The 19,174-nt window shown below is 36.7% G+C and overlaps 1 protein-coding gene across 5 annotated transcripts in view; it reads left to right on the forward strand.

Moving 5' to 3' along the window:
• Nucleotides 1–19,174, forward strand: part of MBP (myelin basic protein) — a 218,754-nt gene that overhangs the window by 149,790 nt on the left and 49,790 nt on the right. For all 5 annotated transcript variants that reach the window (XM_072604068.1, XM_072604073.1, XM_072604070.1 and 2 more), the window contains exon 4: nucleotides 16,970–17,406. In XM_072604068.1, the coding sequence (XP_072460169.1) occupies nucleotides 16,970–17,406 (437 nt within the window). The remainder of the gene's footprint in view (nucleotides 1–16,969; nucleotides 17,407–19,174) is intronic.

Genomic DNA, 19,174 nt, shown 5'->3' on the forward strand with positions numbered 1-19,174 from the left:
GTCAGTGAAAAGATGCACAATGAATGTAAGCTTTCTGAAGCATGTGAACAGCCCTTACTTGTGCATTGTAAGTGGTGTAAAAGAAATCCAGCTTTGATGCTTTGGCGAACCATAATACGTTATCACGGAGTTTGTAGTCTATGTAGTCTGGTGCCTTTGACACCTCAAACAATACGAAATTCATGTATCACACAGATATACATATATGTGTTTTCGTTTATGCGCATACCCCCATAAAGTAATTGTAATGATTACTGGTCTCGGTTGTATTTCATGTCTAGGAAATTGTGGGGTTTGATCATTCAGTTTAATAGAGTGACGTTCTATGGATGAAATTCTTTCATTTCTTTATATTGTAATCCAAATTTGCTTAGCTGGATAGCCAGGTACTAACTAACTGTAGAAAAATAATTATTGCCTATTGATCTGAAAGTCCAGCCATCTTGACCATCCAAGGTAACCAAAACTAGTGGAAAACAATCTCTAGGAAGCTAATTGTCACAAAATTCATGTGCCTTATACAATCGCCTTTAGTCTCTCAAGGAGATAATTCTTCATGAAATAAAGCAGCAAAGTAGAAACAAGAAAAGACATTGTGAAAATAGTTCAAAATAATACAGTTATACCAAAAGTACAAAATTTTAAAACTAAGTACAAAATATTAATAACATGCACACACAGAGACATTTGTTTATGTATATATAAAATTAATAAGCACTGTATATATGTATTCTGGGAAGGGAGAGAGATAGAGAGAGTGAATGTTGTTAGTACTTATCGCATTATTTGCAGATATGGAAACTGAGGCTCAGTGACATTAAATAACTTGCCCAGGACACACAGCTAGTAAATTTCTGAAGCAGGATTTATACTCAAATCTCTCTGACTACAAGGTCATCACCTTCAATGCTGTGCTATGCTATACTATAAAAACCTAAGAGAAAAACTACAGTTTAAGAGTATATATACAACACTGGGGACCTTGAGTGCATCATTATATTTTAGTAGTGGCTCTTAACCCTTTTTGTGATGTGGACCCTTTTGGCAGTCTTAGAATTGTCAGATTAGATTCACTGTATTATACATAATTCCACAATTGATATTCATATGAATGACACATTCTTCAAGAAAAGGGTTAAATTGTGTTGGGCACACTTATTGCAAAGGCAAGGAATTGTGTGATACATTTTACAAAAATGTCCATTTCCATCCACAACAGTAAAAATTACTTAGAGCTTTATGTATAAAAAAGAAAACACTTCTTTGGAAAAGTCATGTATGTGGAACACTTAATTCCCCAGAATTGTCAGATAAAACATTACTTGGGATAAAAATAACATTTAAGTAGGGGTTACTCCATTTGTTTATTAAAATTGTAGAAACTGGAGATAGGCATGTGATTCTCATTTTCTGATTATAGTAGAAGGATGAGAAATGACAAGTTTTTGTAAACAACCATTACTATAGAAAACTTTACACTTCTAAACTGCTGGAAGGTATCATCCATTTCCAAAGTGCTAAAAATATGTATCAGAGTACATTTCAAGGTTCCTATACAAGCCTTTCACTGAAATAAACACAAACTTGCACATCACGTAGAAAGTGAATCAGTGGTGCAGGCCCCCTACACCATGCCCTTCCATGCCCTTGGTTGACCAGGATTTACACATAAATATACTGAGACTACTCATCTGACCAATAGGCTTATTGCACTGGATTGCTTCCTTTCTTCCAGGAAATTAGGTTAATTGCAAATCTTAAAGCACTACTAAACGCCAACTAGTCTCAATTCATACTCTTGTCACTATTTCCCAGTTTTTTTCTAACCTTTTGCTTTATTTTACAGACAGCCATATAGTTTGGTAGGAGAAGGGCAGGAGGAAGGGGATGAGGTTGGGGAGATTCATATCTTTCCTATTCTTAACCTCTGTCTGCCTCAGTTTTCTCAACAAAAAAATGGGATAATGACAACGTTTAACTCAATAGGGTTGTTGTGAGGATAAAAAGACATGACATTTGTAAAGCACTTACCCAGTCCCTAACATATAGTAGGGTGCTTACTAAAGGTACTCTTTCCTCCCCCACTTAGAATAGAATGGATAGAATGATGGACCTACAGTAAGGATAGACCTAAGTTCAAATCCAGCCTCAAATTCTTGCTAGCTGTGTGACACTAGGATAAATCATTTAACCTCTCTATGCCTCAGTTCCCTCATCTGTAAAAGAGGGACAATAAAGGCGCCCACCTACCAGAGTTGTTATAATAATAAAATAAGACAATATTTTTATAATGCTTTGTGAACCTGAAAGCACTACGTAAATGTGCGCTATTTTTATTATCCTAATCCACATATAATTCGTTTAGTAATTTCTTAATCTTCTAAAGTTAACCAATCACTGTGACCCTCAACTATTCATAAAATTCTTCAGGCAATTTGATTTTTTTGTTTTTTGACAGAGTGTCAGCTCTGTGCTCTTTTTTAGGTAAAGTCATACCCCATCTTGAAAAGAGATCAAAGAATCATACAACTGACAGAAGGGATTCACTTTGAGAGCTCATCTACTCCAATAAAACCATAAAAAGAGTTGGACGTTCAAAAAGTTTGAGTAACATAGGTTCTGGCTAATTTTAATAATGTCATGATTTTATGAGTAGAAGAGATCAGTGGCATTCTTGAATGCCAGTGACCCTTTATGTTGATGGACTCCCAGTTTGTATGCCCTTGGAAGAATGGGTGTTCCTGACAGTGGCAGTTAGCTTTGATTGGTTAACAATTAATGAGGGAATGAATATTATGAGAGGTGGGCTATATTACAACGAGGATCTTGGGGGTATATGACTTGGATCACTCAAGTCTTGGTCAAAGAGCCTTATCAATCTCCATATTACCTGTCTGTTTTATCAATTTTCATATCACAAAAGAATGAATCCACATTTTCCTACACCTGTGTGAGTAAACACAATGAGCAGGAATCTATTCACCTAAACTTGAGTTTCTTTTACTGTCTTTGATTGGATCTTAGCCTGGGTAAGTCTTTGCCCAAGATTTCCCACACTGGTTGGCTTCTGGATGAGGAAGCAGAAAAGGGGCAAAAATCTTGGTCCTAATTCAGTAATTAGTTATTAACTACAAGAGAGAAGCAATTATTTCTCTCAAAAGACACCTTAGAGATCATTTAGTTTGTTCATTTTTCCAACTGAAGAAACTGATGCCAGGAGAAGGTAAGTAAATTATCTAAGATCACCCCACCTTAATGGATGAGCTGAGAGACTAGAATCCAGTGCTCAAGATTCTCTTTTAAATCCTTCCTTCAGTTTGGAACACATATAAGCATGTGCACACATCTATGCAGAATCAATGATTATGGGCTCCCCCAAAATATTGAGTACTGAAGGCTAGCAACATGGATACCTCCTGGGGAATAAAGAATCATCATTCTGGAAACTCCACAGATGTTAGGAAGAATGAGCAAAAAGTCATGGAAATATTACAATATATAATCATACTTTCCATTTGCTATTATTCAGTATGCATTTATTGAGTACTTACTGTTTTCCTGGCACTATGGTAAGCAAAAGTAATATGGGACACAATCCCTCACTTCATGGAGCTTACAATCTTTTGGCATAAAATAATCAAAGAACAGTTAAATACTAAGCAGTGTGGTATTGACTGTAATTACAAAATAAAGGTTCAGAAAAGGAAAAGATCAATATATACTGGAGGAGTAGGAGGAAAGGGATTCTTAGACTAGGAAAGTATTGAAGGCAAGTAGGACTTAAGAAAGAAATCAACGGATAGAACAATAAATTGTGAAGCAAAAATTCATGGTGCATGCACCAGGAAACACATCCTTCTGTTTCTGTGTTTGAATTCTCATTTATATGACAATAATTGGATTTTGGAGGGGAGAGGGTAAAAGCATAATCATGTTTTAAACTACTATCAGCATTCCTTTTAGAGTATATGTTTACTACACCTAAATGTTTACCACACCTAAAAAGGTCACTAGAATTTATGCCAAGAAAGAACTCGATTTGAATTCTGTTCCCAGCCCTTTCTAGCTAGTTAACTACAGGTAAGTCATAACCTGTCTGAGTCTCAGTTCAGTCATTGGTAAAAGGAGAATAACAGTACTTAAATCCTGATATTGTAGGAATCAAATATGGTAATGTATGTAAAATGCTTTACAAATGTTAAAGCACAATAAATGTCAGTCACTGTTATTATGTAAAGTTAAATTAATTGCCGTATTTTAAGGATTCTGAAGTACATTGTGAAATTATCTTGGCATGTCCATATTACAATAAAACCTTATTTTCCAACTCTTGGTAGAGTATGAATCTGTAAAAACTAGGTTATAAAATCATTTTACCACTCAGAAATAAAATGAAATGAACTGTATAGCTTGCTACTTTACAAAGAAGAAATATCCTAGTGATTCATCATCATAAACTACTGTTAGAGTAATTTTTTAAAAAAATCTCAGTGTCATACTATAATTTTTCTACCCTACATTTGTCAACTCCCCATCTCATTTTGTACAATGACTGTTCTAAGGTTTTCTCCTTAAGCGCCCAAATCCACATTTCTACTTCTCAAAACTTCTCAGTATCATTATCTATTCTTTATTCCATCCAACCTTTTGGTCAAAAGTAATTCTGCTTACTAACGGTAACGCCCACACCAGCCAAATCTATGAAAACAGTTGTCATGTCCTCACTCACTCCTATTTCCCAGGTTAAAACATCTCCATTTCTTTTAACCAATCCTTAGATGACATGGACTCAAAGCCCTTCACTATTTTAGTTGTCCCCCTCTGGACATTATGCAGCTTATCAATATCATTTCTGGATCTAGAGTTGAACACAGTGCTTCAAAAGAGGTCTGTTCAGAACACAGTGTTTGTTGTTGTGTTATTTCAGTCATGTCTGATTCTCTGTGATCCCATTTGGGGTATTCTTGGCAAAGATCATGGAATGGTTTGCCATTTCCTTCTGCATTTCATTTTACAGTTAGGGAAACTGAGGCAAACAAGGTGAAGTGGCTTGCCTATGGTCACACAGCTAGTAAGTGTCTGAGGCCAGATCTGAACTTATCTTCCTGACTCCAAGGCTAGCACTATATCCACTGTGCTACCTAGATGCCCAGAACAGAATACAGTAGGACTGTCACTGACTTGTTTCTGGATGTGATGCCTCTTACAATGCAGAACAAGATTACATTAACTAGTTTTACTGCCACATTATGCTGCTCACTCATATTCGCATTATAGTCCTATAAAAACCAAGCTGGAGATATGCTGAGTTGATATCAAACCATTAACAATTACTATTTGATTGTAGCCACATTTTGTCTAATCTTTATCTCTCTATCTTTTCTACAAGGACAGTGTAAGTCACTTTATCAAATGTTCTGCCAAAGTCTAGGTAAGCTATATATACAAACTTTCCCTGATTTTGCTAATTTAGTAATCCTGTCAAAAAAGGATATAAGATTAGCCTGAAAGGACCTGTTCTTGATGAAGCCATACTGGCTCTTTGTAATCATTGCTTCTGATTCTAAATGCTCATTAATTGTCTCTTTAATAACTCATTTTAGAATTTTTCTAGGAATTGGAGTCAAGCACGCTGACATAGTTTTTAGACTGCTGTATTCTGTAATTTGAAGGTTGTTTTTGGAAAATCGAGGTATTTTTCTTTCTCTAATCCTATTGTATCTTTCCTATTTTCAGCAATCTTTCAAATATCACTGACAGTGGGACAGTAGTAATAGCTCATCCTGTGGCATATGTCTTTCAGTTAACTAAGCGTGTAATTTATCTAAGCCAGGTATCTAGAATTCATCAAGGACAATAATAACATTAATAATAGCATTTATGTAACTCTTTAGAGGACTACACATACTCTGTCATTTGATCTTCACAACAACCCTGTGTGGTAGGTGCTATTATTATGCCCATTTCACAGATGAAAAAACTGAGTTAGACCAAGGATAAATGACTTGATAAGTAAGTGAATAAAAAAGAAAACAACAAATTATTTGGGGGGACAACATAGGAGATGCTGCTGAAGGATCATAGCTTTGTTGCTGAAAGGGGTGCTATCCAAACCCCTTTCTTTTTTTATATTTTTAATTAAATTTTAATTCTTTTCAATTAACAAGTATTTATTTTCTCTCCCTCTAACTTCTTCCGGAAGGGGGAAAGGAGGTGGGGGGGTAGGGAAACCCTTGTAGCAAATACACAGAGTCAATCAAAACAAATTCTCACCTTGCACGTTCAGAAATATGTCTCCTTCTGCGTATTTGCCTGTCACCTCTCTCTCAGAAAGCAGACAGCATCCTTCCTCATTGGTCCTCTGTAATCATGGTTGATCATTATGTTAATCAGACTTCATAAGCCTTTGAAAGTTGTTCATTTTTACAGTGTTGTCATCATATAAATTGTTCTACTTCCTCTGCTCACCTTACCCTGTTTCAATTCATACAAGTCTTCACAGGTTTCTATGAAACCATTCCTTTCATCACATCTTATGTGGCATAATGGTATTCTATTACATTCATATACCACAATTTTTCAGTCATTCCCCAATTGATGGGCACATCTTAGTTTCCAGTTCCTTACCACAACAACAACAAAAATTGCCATAGATATTTCTGTACCTGTAAAACTCTTTTCCTCTTTCTTTGATTTCTTTGGAGCAATGGCCCAGTAGGGATATTACTGGGTCAGAGAGTATACATCATTCGGTAACTTTTGGACATAGTTCCATGTTGTTTTCCAGAATGACTGGACCAATTCACAACTCTACCAACAGTGCATCAAGGGACTTGCTTTAGTGAAGCCTTTCTAACATTTGTCATTGTTTTTATTTGTCAATTTTGGCAATCTAATAGGTGAGAAGGGGAACTTCAGAGTTGCTTTAATTTATATTTGTCTTGTTACCACTAATATGACTTTACTAACAAATTTTATCATTTACTATTTGACTTTGGAAATTATACTACTCTTCATAATTCTACTCACTCTTTTATTGTGGTATTGGATGTATGTTGCTTTCCCATTGATTATAGAGACGGAGGCCCTGAAAATAAAGTTACTTGACAAAGGACACCAAGGTAGCTGCTTCTAAGTAGTGGGACGATTTCAGGGGAGTCATTTCAACTTATTAGATTTAATACAGTAGTGGGATGCAACAATAATCTCCATGATCTCTTCAACCCTAAAATTTTCAGATGCTGGTGAGGTTTGTGCTTGAATTCAATTGATAACAGAGGGATTTTGTGTAGATTTTGTGTTTTAAGGAGAGTTTAAGATTAAGATGGAATCCTAGGGTCTTTGGAACTGAGTTTTGAGAAATTTTTCACTCTCCATTGTACTTACTATCTCTTAGAGCTCCTAATTCACCAAACACTCAAAACCCAAATCTGATCGCAGGTCACTGTAATTCATACTGCTGTTATTTCTCTAGAACAAAGGGACAAAATAGAACGGTTTTCCTCCTTTTCAGTGGCTTTAAGAAAGCAACAGACATTTGAGCACATGATTGGTAATGTAATCCATCTGTACTATTTTTAAAATAATCATGTGCTCACCAGAAGCAACACATATTGAGGTGGAAGTGGGCATGTGTGTTTAAAGACATAGACAAGGAATGTCTTATTCTCTTTTTGCACTGTAATATTTACTGTAGGGTAGATTTAGTATCAAAGTTAAAATTGCATTTTTATAATCTCCAAAAGACACATGTAATGATTTAGACTTTGCAGTATACATCTAACATGTTAAGAGAGAAGCTACTTTTGTGGCACAAATGCTCTTCTTTGTTACTTACAAATAACTATATTCAAGGACACAAAGCCCAACTGTTGCAAAAATATTAGTATGCAGATGCTCTTGTGTTTTGTTAATGCATTTGATTAAGCACAATATATTCATTGTTTTCCTTTTTCATTTTGCATTAATTCATATTATGGCACACAGTATAAAACACAGCTAGTGATTCACATGTTTTTCACTCTTTCTCTTGCTTCTACCACCCATAAGGGCTATTTCCATCATGTAAAAGGTAGTTAGGAACTATCAATTACAAAATGTCATTCGCATTAAGTCTGTGATTATTTTACATTAGCACATTTAGTGAATATTCGGTAATGTGAAAGATATGCTGACAAAAATAAGATATAATTCATAAAAATGTTGGTAGGTTTTAGTCAGCAATGATCACAGCTTAGATAAAACTGTGATATCAAACTATCCCTTTTCCCTCCATCTCTTTTCCTCCACAGTCTTCTTGAGTTTAATGACAAATTTCTAAGTCATATGAGATGAGGTTGATACCCAAAAGCAGTTTTTTTTAAATATAACATAAAATTTGGATTCAGATTTCTGGGTTGCTATTGTTTACCAAACAATTTTTGAGTGATGGCATGTGTTACCAGCTTCAGTGTCTGGTGTAAATGTGCAACATCTGTTTGAAAATTCTAGTTTGCATTGAAAATGGAGTTTTAAATATCAGGAAGCAATCAATTTTGTCCTTGTATGGACTCTTTCCCCATATGATTTGTCCAAGCCATTTGGAATTTTTTATCTTTCATATAGACAAATAGATTAATGATGTAACTTGTGCTTCAGCACTTAACCTGGGCAAAATACACAGACAAATGGAGAATTGGCTAATTACAAAATAATTTAGGGAAGAAGAAAAATCTAGTATTGATATTTAAAAGCCCCTGTATTTTATCTGAATTTTTCATTTTAATTATCCACAATTTTAACCTGTTATTTCATCTTTACCCATGTATATAAAATATCGACTAATTAATTGATATTTATTGTTGTTAACTATGAGTCTTGTAGAAGTTGTAAAAATGTTAAATGATTTTGTGTTAGAAACACATTGTGTATGTATGAAATCAGTTAATGAACAAGTACTTAGTAAGCACTTACTCCAAGCTAAGCCAGTATGCAGGGTGCTAGAGATACTATGACAAAAATAGAAAAAATCCCTGCCCTCAAGGAGTTTATATTCTTTTTTTTAAATTACTTTACTTGTTTTCGGTGTTCAACAATCACTTCCACGTATCTTAGATTTCTTTCCCCTTATTCCCCCCTCCCTCCCTTCTCCCTCCCTGAGAAGGCATAAAATCTTACACAGGTTCTACATGTACATTCCTATTAAATACATGTTGCATAGAAGAATTAAAATGAATGGGAGAAACCATAAAACAAAACAAAACATAATACAAAAGAAAATGGTCTGCTTCTATCTGCGATCCAAAGGAGTTTATATTCCATCTCATTTGATGGTCACAACCTCTCTGAAGTGATTAATGGAAGTATAAGTTTGATTCAGTTCAATTCGATTAACCAGAAGAGATTGAGGAAAAGCATTATGGTATAATGAAAAAAAATGCTAAACTTGGAATCCCAGGATATGAATTCAAATCTTAGTTCTACAACCTATTATCTATGAGGCCTTGGACAAGGTACCTTCTCTCAGCCTCGGTTTCCTTAACTATAACAAATGAGGATGATATACAAGATGACCTCTAAGGTCCCTCCCAGTTCCATATCTCTGATCACATCATTAAATAACAGTGATAAATATCATTTTTATATTGATTTAAAGTTTTTCAAAGCTCTTTACACACATCTCATTCAAGCTTACAACAATTTTGGGAGGTAAGTACTTTATATGTTATTTTTCTTTTACAGATTAAAGAAACTCAGAGAAGTTAATGAATTTCCCCATGATCATATAGCTAACTTCAAAAGTAGAATGAGATAACAAGTTTTAAAAAGTGCGATAATGAGTTAAAAAAAGAAAAAGATAAGACTAACTTCGCTCTCAAGAAATGTATTTACTTTTGTGGAGGGAAAAGCAACTTAATATGTATTCCCTCTGGGGTTACTTCCCCAATTTTCACATGTCGTAGCAGACTGGATCCCCAGAGGTGTCTGACTACTTCTCCTTTCAGGGTTTTAGGAGTAATCCTGAGAGATTGAGATTTACTGTTGCCTATAAACTTCCATTTACCTTTTTTAAAAATATGATTTCTCACCCAGAATTTGTAGCAAGGACAGAAGTTGCAAAATATCCTCCAAGCCAGGCGTACCCTCTCTCAGTACATATAAATTCACTCCATTGGAAAAGTGAGTTCAAATTTGAAGTGTATATTTAGAAAATACGTGGGGTCAGGGATGCCCCATGTTTTATGAACGTAGGAGCCCTTTTCTTTCCTTGGAGTCTCCACCAAATTTATTTCTGGGTCTAGTCTCACCAGAGCATGAATTGTGCCCATATTGGGCTAAGCTAGCTTCTTGCAGGTTGAAGACTCTTAGTTGATAGGTCAGTTTACAAATGAGGCTAGAATGGGCAGGTAACTCCTGGCTCCTCACTAGATTCAGTTACTGCTGCTACCTTGGTCTCTGTCATTTGATATAGTAGTTGATGGTTCTTCCAGCCTTTCAAAGCTCACAAAGTCATAATCTGAACCATTCCATCTCCAGATTCTCATTCACCTGTAATTAAGAGAGAATAAATGCACCGTGCAATCACAGATACATGGCAGCTAGATGAAAGAACAGCCTACTTCTCCCCCAACTGGTGGTTTACAACAGTCCTCCCCATTTAGAAGACACCATGAAAGCGAGCAAAAGATAATCTACTTGAACTTTTTTTAGGTAGTTTTTAGGTATCAGTTTAGGCTCAACCTTTCCTACATCATCATTCCTTCTGGTTCTTCAGTCCAATAGAAAACTTTTTATTTCACAGAACTGTCTCCTCTTTCACTTATGGCCAAAAGGAGCCTTTCCAAGCTGTCTTATGTTGGATGAAACCAGGCAGGAAATATCATGCATGCTCTGATAACCCACCTGAGAGGACAAATTGAAACATACTCTTAAGGACTGGACCCTTTTTGGCCTTTCCCCGTTATACTACCTTGAAATATTAAGATCACTTAATTATTGTGTTAGTGGCTAAAAGTATAATAGAGAAAAGGGAAATTAATACAGAGATTGGTGATGAATGGATGGATAGATAAATAGATTTATTCAGTGCTTGCCATATGGAGTTTTGGCACAGAAGGTTTTATTGTAGAAGTGGCTCTTAAGTTGGATGAATGAGAGTTGATCATAAATGTGATATAAAAGATAAAAAAAGAGAAGAGTCAAGAATGACTATGAGGTCTCTAATCTGGGAGACTGAAGTGATGGTTTTACAACTACCAAAAATGAGATATTGATAAAGGGAATAAGTTTTGGTAATGTGAAGGAAATTTGAAGTGAATTGTTTTAAGGTGGTGTTTCATAATTAAAAGACTATTGGACTTGGAATCAGAAGGGGTTTGGGGTACAATCCCCTGTGATACAGTAGCTATGATACCAATTACTTAACCTAAGTCACAGTTCCATCATCTTTAAAAGAGGGATAATAATATATTTTTATCTACCTAACAGTACTTCTCTTAATTGACTTCCCTTCCCCAGTTCTCTTCCATATAGTTGCCAGAGTGATTCAATGACTTCCTACTGCCTTTAGGATAAGATAGAAATTCCTCTGTTTGGCATTTAAAGCCCTTTACAATCTGGTTCTAGTCTACCTTTTCCCAGACTAATTATTATGCATGTATTCTCCTCCATGCACTCTCTGGACAAGTCACAAACTTGTTTCCTTGCTATTTTTCCCATGTGACATTCCATCCCTTGCCTTTATACATTTGCATGAGCTATTCTCTATATCTGGAAGGCATCTCCTCCTTATCTTTACCTGTTAGAATCCATAGCTTCCTTTGAAACCCAGTTCAAATGCTGCCTTCTACATAAGGCCTTTCCTAATGCCCCTCACTTCTTGTACTCCTCCGCAAAAATTTAATGTATATTTAATATACATGCATAAATATATATGTATAATATGTATATACATATATATAATATTACCATATTTACTTATGAGTCAGCACACTCTTCCCCCACTAAAGCACAAATTTCTTTAGGATAGACACTATTTCATTTTTTAACTTTGTATCCCCATAGCCCAGAACAGTGCTTGACTTAATAAATTTTACTGATTGATTGATCAAATGAAATAATATCCATAAAGCACTTTGTAATGCTTAAGGTACTGTGTAATAGTCACCTGCATTCAGTGTAGATGTGTTGAGTTGGAAGTGATAGTAGATCCTCTAACTAGAAATGTAATATATTCCATTAGAAATTTAAGACTGGAATGTAGATGAAAGGCTATGATTGAAGACATAGATTTAGGAGTCATCCCCACAAAAGCTGGAACATAGATGACTTCACAAAGGTTAGAAGGCTGGAAAGAAAAGAGTAGTGGTCCAGAAACATCTACTTTTAAAAAACAGTATGATAGAATCATGGAAGGGACCTTCAGAGTTCAACCTCTTACTCATTTCATATCTCAATAAAAATCTTTTCTACATCAAACCTGACAAGTGGTCATGTAGCCTTTGCCTGAAGACATCAAATGAGGGAGAAACCACTACCTCCCATGGCAGCCTATTTCCACTTTTGAAGAGGTCTAATTCTCAGGAAATTTTTCCTTACATGAAACCTAAGTCTGCCTCTACAATTTCCATTCAGCACTCTTGGCTATGCCTTCTGGACCCAAGCAGAACAGATCCAATGATTCTTTCACATCACATTCCATGATATACTTGAAAACAGCTAACACATATTGCACACACACCCCCTGAACACATACATATCTTCTCTGCTCCAGTATTTATATACTCTGCATCTCCAACTGACAGGTCATAATTTTTAATCCCTTCACTATCATGATTCCACTCTTCTTGAGCTGTTGCAACATATCAGTGCTCTTGCTATAATGTGGTACTTAGAATTGGACATAATACTGCACATGAGCTATGACCAGGGGAAAGTACAGTAGCATTCTCACCTCCTCAGTCTAGATACTAATTCTGTTAATGCAGCCTAAAATTGTGTTGGTTTTCATGCATCACAATTACACGATTAACTCATATTAAGCTTCTGGTCTACCAGAACATCCAGATCTTTGTCAAATTACTGACCAGCCACGCCTGCCCTAACTTGTATTCATCAAGTTGATTTTTTAACCCAAAAGTAAGATTTTATTTCCATTTATCCCTATTAAATTTTCTCATTCAATTTGGCCCGATGTTCTGGTCCATCAAAATCTTTTTGAGACTTGACTGTATCATCCAGTGTATTATTCATCCCTCCCAAGTTTGGTGACATTTTCCCAAATGGGGTCAGAAAGAGTTGGACCCAACTGGAAAAGGACTGAACAATAGATTTGCGTAATTCAAATCTCTCAAAAGATATAAAAATGTTAAAACAACAGAAAAGTGAAGCATTCATCCAGCACTAAGATCCTCCACTTTATCTCTAGGGGGAACAAGAGAAGTAATAAATAGGACAGGGTCATTGGAGGTAGAAGAAAAGAAATAAGAAATTCATGGTCATGGAAACCATGAGAGAAAGACTTTCAAGAATGAGTCAATTGTGTCACGTGCCCAAGTGAGATAAAGGAAGAAAAGGAGAAGGGTCAAAAAAGGGGGTCCCTTAACTTGTTTATATAACATCATTGGTAACAACTTGTTAGTTGTTGAGGAGCCTGGTGAATGTGAACATCAGATTGCCCAAGTTTGTTTTTACTTTTTGAATTATTAAAATATCTTTTAGTTTATTAGAATATTAGCTAATAGTACCATTAAAGGTTAGGGGTTGAAAGAACAAATATAAGACATATTTTATATATTTTAGGAGTAAGAAGAAAGTAGAAAAAATTCAGCAGTAGCTATACAATGGAAGGTTTCATTTTAATCATCTTAATTTTGGTTTTCCTTCAGAAAACAGAATAAATGCATAATGAATTAGAATAATGCACAATGAATTGATTCAAGAGAAGCAACTTTTTAAATTCAGAGTTACAAGTTTATATGGAGAGCATTACATGTCTAGCTCATAGGCTCATAGATTTAGATCTGGAAGGGAATTTAGAGGTCATCTGGTCCAACTGCCTCATTTACTTGTTGATCAACTAACACACAGATATTAAATGGCAAAGCTAGTATTTTATTGACACTCTAATTCCAAATCCAGCATTCTTTTGTGTTTTCAAAGTGCATCAATGTCTTCACAATAAGTTGTTTTGAAGTGAATGAATGAATGAGTGATGTTTAGGCTCTTAAGTATATCAAAATTCTAACAAGTTCTTATTTGACCATAATTTTTTATCCTTTTCTTTCTATTCACTCCTCTTGAACCTGCTCTTTACCCTCATTGGAACCCTTCATCTTCTCTGTTCTCCCATTCCCTAACCTCTGCTCCTACTTCACTTCCATCACTGCATATTCTTGACTCCATTTCAGCATTGCTGTCCCTTACACTCTTAAGTTCCCTACCCTCTGGTTCTGCCACACTACTTCCCTGTCAATCTCTAGCCATTGGTAAATTCCACCATTTTCTTTTACTATTCTTGAATGTTGCCAGAAAAAAGTCAAAAAATTTTGCCAGCTGGATCCACTAGAAACTCAACTTGGCTGTCCTGGCAATCCATCCTCAAATGTCATAAACCCCACCCTGCCAACCCCCCTCTCCCCTCACCCACACCTCTCCTTTCTCAGCAAATGGCATTGTCTTCCATTTTAACTAAAAAATTGAGCCAACTGAGGGTCAGTGTGTTATTGAGAATCAACAGGGCATAGTAGAAAGAGTACTGGACCTAGAATCAGGAGAGATTTGATTCTAATCTGACCTCTTCATCATTTCTAGTTATATCAGTTTCCTTCTCTGTAAAATGTGAATAGTAGAGTCAGTCTCAGTTTGTTGTGCAGAGCGTATGATGTGTGTATGTATACATATATCAAGATATGTGTATGTATATGTGTGTATGTATGTATATTATTTCATCTCCCTCATACCTCCTTCATAACCTTCTTCTCTTCTCCCCCCTTGTATAAGATAGCCCTCCTCCTTGTCAAAGCTAACATTCACATTTGTCCCACCAATCTCAGCTATCCATTGTACTTTGACTTCTTTCCCTACCACTCTATGGAAATTGCTCTCTTAAAAGTCACTAAAGATCTCTTAATTGCCCGAAACCAATGGACTCTTCACAGTATTCAACCTCCTTGACTTTTCTGCATCATTTGAGAAGGTTGAGACAGTCAGTGTGCATTTAGTTAATACCTAGTTGTAAGACACTGTGCTTTGCCATGGTGATGCAAAGACAAAAATGAAATATCACATGATCTCAGAGGTTTATATTCTATCATATATTTATTCTGTCCTACTTCTTGATGGTGCCTCCAGACTTGGCTTCTGTGACTCTATTCTGTCCTAAGTTCAAATCCAGCCTCATACACTTACTAGCTGTGTGACCCTGGGCAAATCACTTAACCTCTATATGGCTCAATTTCCTTAATTATAAAACAAAGAAAATGGCATCTATCTCACAGGGCTGTTGAAAAGATCAGAGGAAATAATATTTGGAAACCACTCAGTACAGGGCCTGACACAGTAAGCGCTTAAATGCTTGTTCCTCTCCTTTAGAAACTTGGTTTTTCTTTTAGGGTACCACCTAAAACTTGCCCTCACCCCAGTTAAAAATAATCTTTCCCTCCTCAGTTTTCTCATGGTACTTTTTTTGGTCTATCCTATTGTACTTATTAAATTCTCTCTGGTATCAAACTTCCCCCTCTACCCCCAAGGACTGTAAGCTGCTTAAAGAGACTGGAAAAAGGCAGAGAGCGTGATATTCTTCTTCTATGTATCATAGTACTGATCACAGTACCTTAACATAATAGGAAGTTAATAAAATGTTAGTTGAATTACATTGGATTGATGTGTGAACACTTTGTGGCAACTAATTTATAGCCTTAAGCAATCAAAGTTGTATGAATATAAAAAGAATGTAACTGGAGACTTTCATTCTCATCTTTGTACCCTCAGTAATGCCTGGAACAGAGTAGGTGCTTTAATACTTGTTTAATACTTGAATTTCTTGAACTAAGTCACCTCTAAAAGCATTGTAATTGAATTTGAGATCACACTTTCTCAGAAAAGCCTTCTCCTGTGTGATGGCATTGCTTTCTGATTATCTGTTATTAAAATAAAATGGAATTATTTGAGGTGTTACAAGTTATAATTAGTTTGAAAACTTACAGATAAATTATATAGACCAAAAGACATAGGAACAGAATAACAGAGTTGAGACTGACTTCTTTTCTCCAAAACCTTTGAAGAACATGTCCTTGGGAGAAATATAGCTTTTTACAACTTGAAAAATCCTTGGTACTTTTGAACTCTGCCAGTTAGCCCAGTTTCATGGTAAGGATTTCATGGTGATCTCTAAGAATCATCAATTCTCCTGTGAGAGAGACCAACTATTGGAATTTGAGGATACGGGAATCCCAGATATCCTCTTCCCAAGACTACATAAAAAGAGAATGGTAGAAAATAGAAAGCTGGATATTTAACTGGGAACTTTTCAAGTGTTCAATGTTATTGTCTGTTAAAGAGGCTGTTAATATATTTTTAATATGTGTGTGAATAATTTTTGAGGAATAATTATGCAACACCTTTATAATAAAGTTCATCAGCATGCCTGACCTGCCTCAATGTGCTTATGTCAGCATTCTAGAGGACATGTTTGGTAACTGTCATATTTGGTCAGTTTGTTTTATTAGGAAACGGTCCTGCATCTTCCTCAGATCTCCACTGGTTGGTTCTTAGGCCCTCCTGCTGCCAAAATCCCCCAGCAGGGTACTTACTCCTAGGGCGATTTTACAAAAAGCACTTTAGGAGGTGGGGTGCAGTTGCATTGCAACGACCCGTATTCTATGGATTTTGTATGAAATAACTAAGTCAAGACAAGTCAAAGAAAGCAGCATTGTTCCAACGCCCTGTTTTGCACAGGCCTGTATTCATATCTCATCCTTGTTGTTTGCAGGAGAGGCAGATGTGAACCAGAACAATGGACCCTCCTCTAAGGGCACAGCGGTGACAGACTCCAAGAGTACAGCGGACCCAAAGAATGCCTGGACCGAGGCCAACCCAGCTGACACCGTGGGTCGCCCCCACTTGATCCGCCTCTTTTCCCGAGATGCTCCAGGAAGGGAGGACAACACCTTCAAAGATCGGCCCTCAGAGTCAGATGAGCTTCAGACCATCCAAGAAGACAGCCCAGCAGCTTTGGAAGGCTCAGAGTTGATGGCTTCACAGAAAAGGTCTTCTCAGAGGCACGGATCCAAATACCTGGCAACTGCAAGTACCATGGACCATGCTAGGCATGGATTCAACCCGAAGCACAGAGACACGGGTATACTTGACTCACTGGGCAGATTCTTTGGAGGTGACAGGGATGTGCCCAGGAGGGCCTCAGGCAAGGTGAGCTCTGAGGAATAGGGGGCACCCCAACACAATGTGTGCTCGTTTGTTTGTAAATTAAGAAAGCTAAGAGAAAGAAAAAAGGAAGTAGTTGAACTAAGTCACTACCACGGAGCGAATAGTAACTGAACCAGCAGACAGTGGGTGTTCATTCGGCTTCTCGCAATGCTGCTCCTTGCTTTAGAAACAAAAAAATCAATTAACCGAGTAGCACAAGGAAGTGTCCTTGGCTGGCTGCTTAGGGCATTGCCACTTTCTATCCAGTCCTCCCCCTCCTGGAGGCTGGAGGGCTGCAAATCAGGGTGGGGCTCAGGGAGCCTGAGAATTTTGTGACTCTCTGGTGTGCAGTGGGGGACAGAATCTAGGGGACAGGGCCTTGAGGAATGCAGAAAGAAATGACCTTTGCAAGCTTTGGGAGTTCTTGTGATTGTTTTCTTCTGCTCCCAACATAGCTTGATGTGTGCCATTCTCATCTCCGTTGCCTGTTAGAACAATTTATGACAGCTTTCTTCTGATTTTGCAGTGATAGAAAGGGGATTTGGAGGAAGTATGGTGAATATATTCCTGAAATATCTGATATATTATATGTAAACCTGCTTTTTTCTTTCTCATCTGTCTAGTGGGGAGGGGGGGAGAAATGTCTGTGAGTGTAAATCTGAAGTGCATTATTCTATAAATTGAACCATAAAATTTGTGACCTTTAGTGAGTGAAAATATATATTTAGTGGACAAAACTGTATGCCAAGAAATGGTCCTGTCGTGTAACACAAGGAACACGTAGGTAGGTAGTGTTAGCCCTTACGGAGCTCCCTGTTACCTATGAAGACAGGGATAAACTAAAATGTCTTCAGCTGTTACTGAACTAGGGAGCTGGTTCCCAAATAGCAATTCAAATATTTTTTTAAAGTGATTTTCATTTGATTTCTGAGCTTTGGTTTGTTCTCAAAAAAGTGCCTGAGTACTGACAACTGTCTCTTAGAATGTAACTTTTCCCATGAGTGTATATTGTGTTTATGACGGTGTTTTTTGACCTGCTTTGGGGGATTTGAAGGAATGTTAACCAAAAAATCGAGTTCCTTTCTGAGTAATGACATCTCTCTTTAAAGACTATACTAGTGGTGATCCAGTGGGCGGGGAGGATGGGAAAACTTCTTAGCATTACGAAGGTGAAATTCCCTTCATCCTGCACTGAAAGTCTTTAAAATATGCATCAGGCTTTTGAAGGTAATGCTACAGTGCTTCATCGTAATAGTGTATGCCTATTAGAAGTCCACTGTAGTCAATAAAAGGTGAACATTGGACTTTTAGGTATGCATGCCAATCTCATTGTTGCAACACCAAGGCTTAAAGTACATTCATTTCTATAATAGGTCAGTTCAGTGACAAGACCACTATAAGCATGGTGTCAGTCATCTTCTCTTTTATTTGTAAACTATACTCAGAATAACCCAGCTGCTTATTGAATTCATTTTCTGGTTACAGTGCTACAGTGGCTGTTTAAACAGGCTTTTTTCTGAGGCTTTCTTGGACTGCCTTCTTCCCCCTGCAACAGTAGTCATGCTATCTGACCTACTTTTAAAGCTGATGACAATTTGCAGTGGTTTCCAAAGAACAACTCTTGAACCACAGTAGATTGCTGTGAATTCAGGCTGACTAACTCAATTCTTGCCTTTATGTTAAGTACTGTATTCAAGGCTATCTCCAGTTTTGAAATTTTTATTTTTCTTTGTAGCTCAAGGGAGCAGGTAAATTGTATTTAATCCTACAA

The sequence above is a fragment of the Notamacropus eugenii genome, chromosome 4 (assembly GCF_028372415.1).
Source record: "Notamacropus eugenii isolate mMacEug1 chromosome 4, mMacEug1.pri_v2, whole genome shotgun sequence".
In the NCBI taxonomy this organism is placed as follows: Eukaryota; Metazoa; Chordata; class Mammalia; order Diprotodontia; family Macropodidae; genus Notamacropus; species Notamacropus eugenii.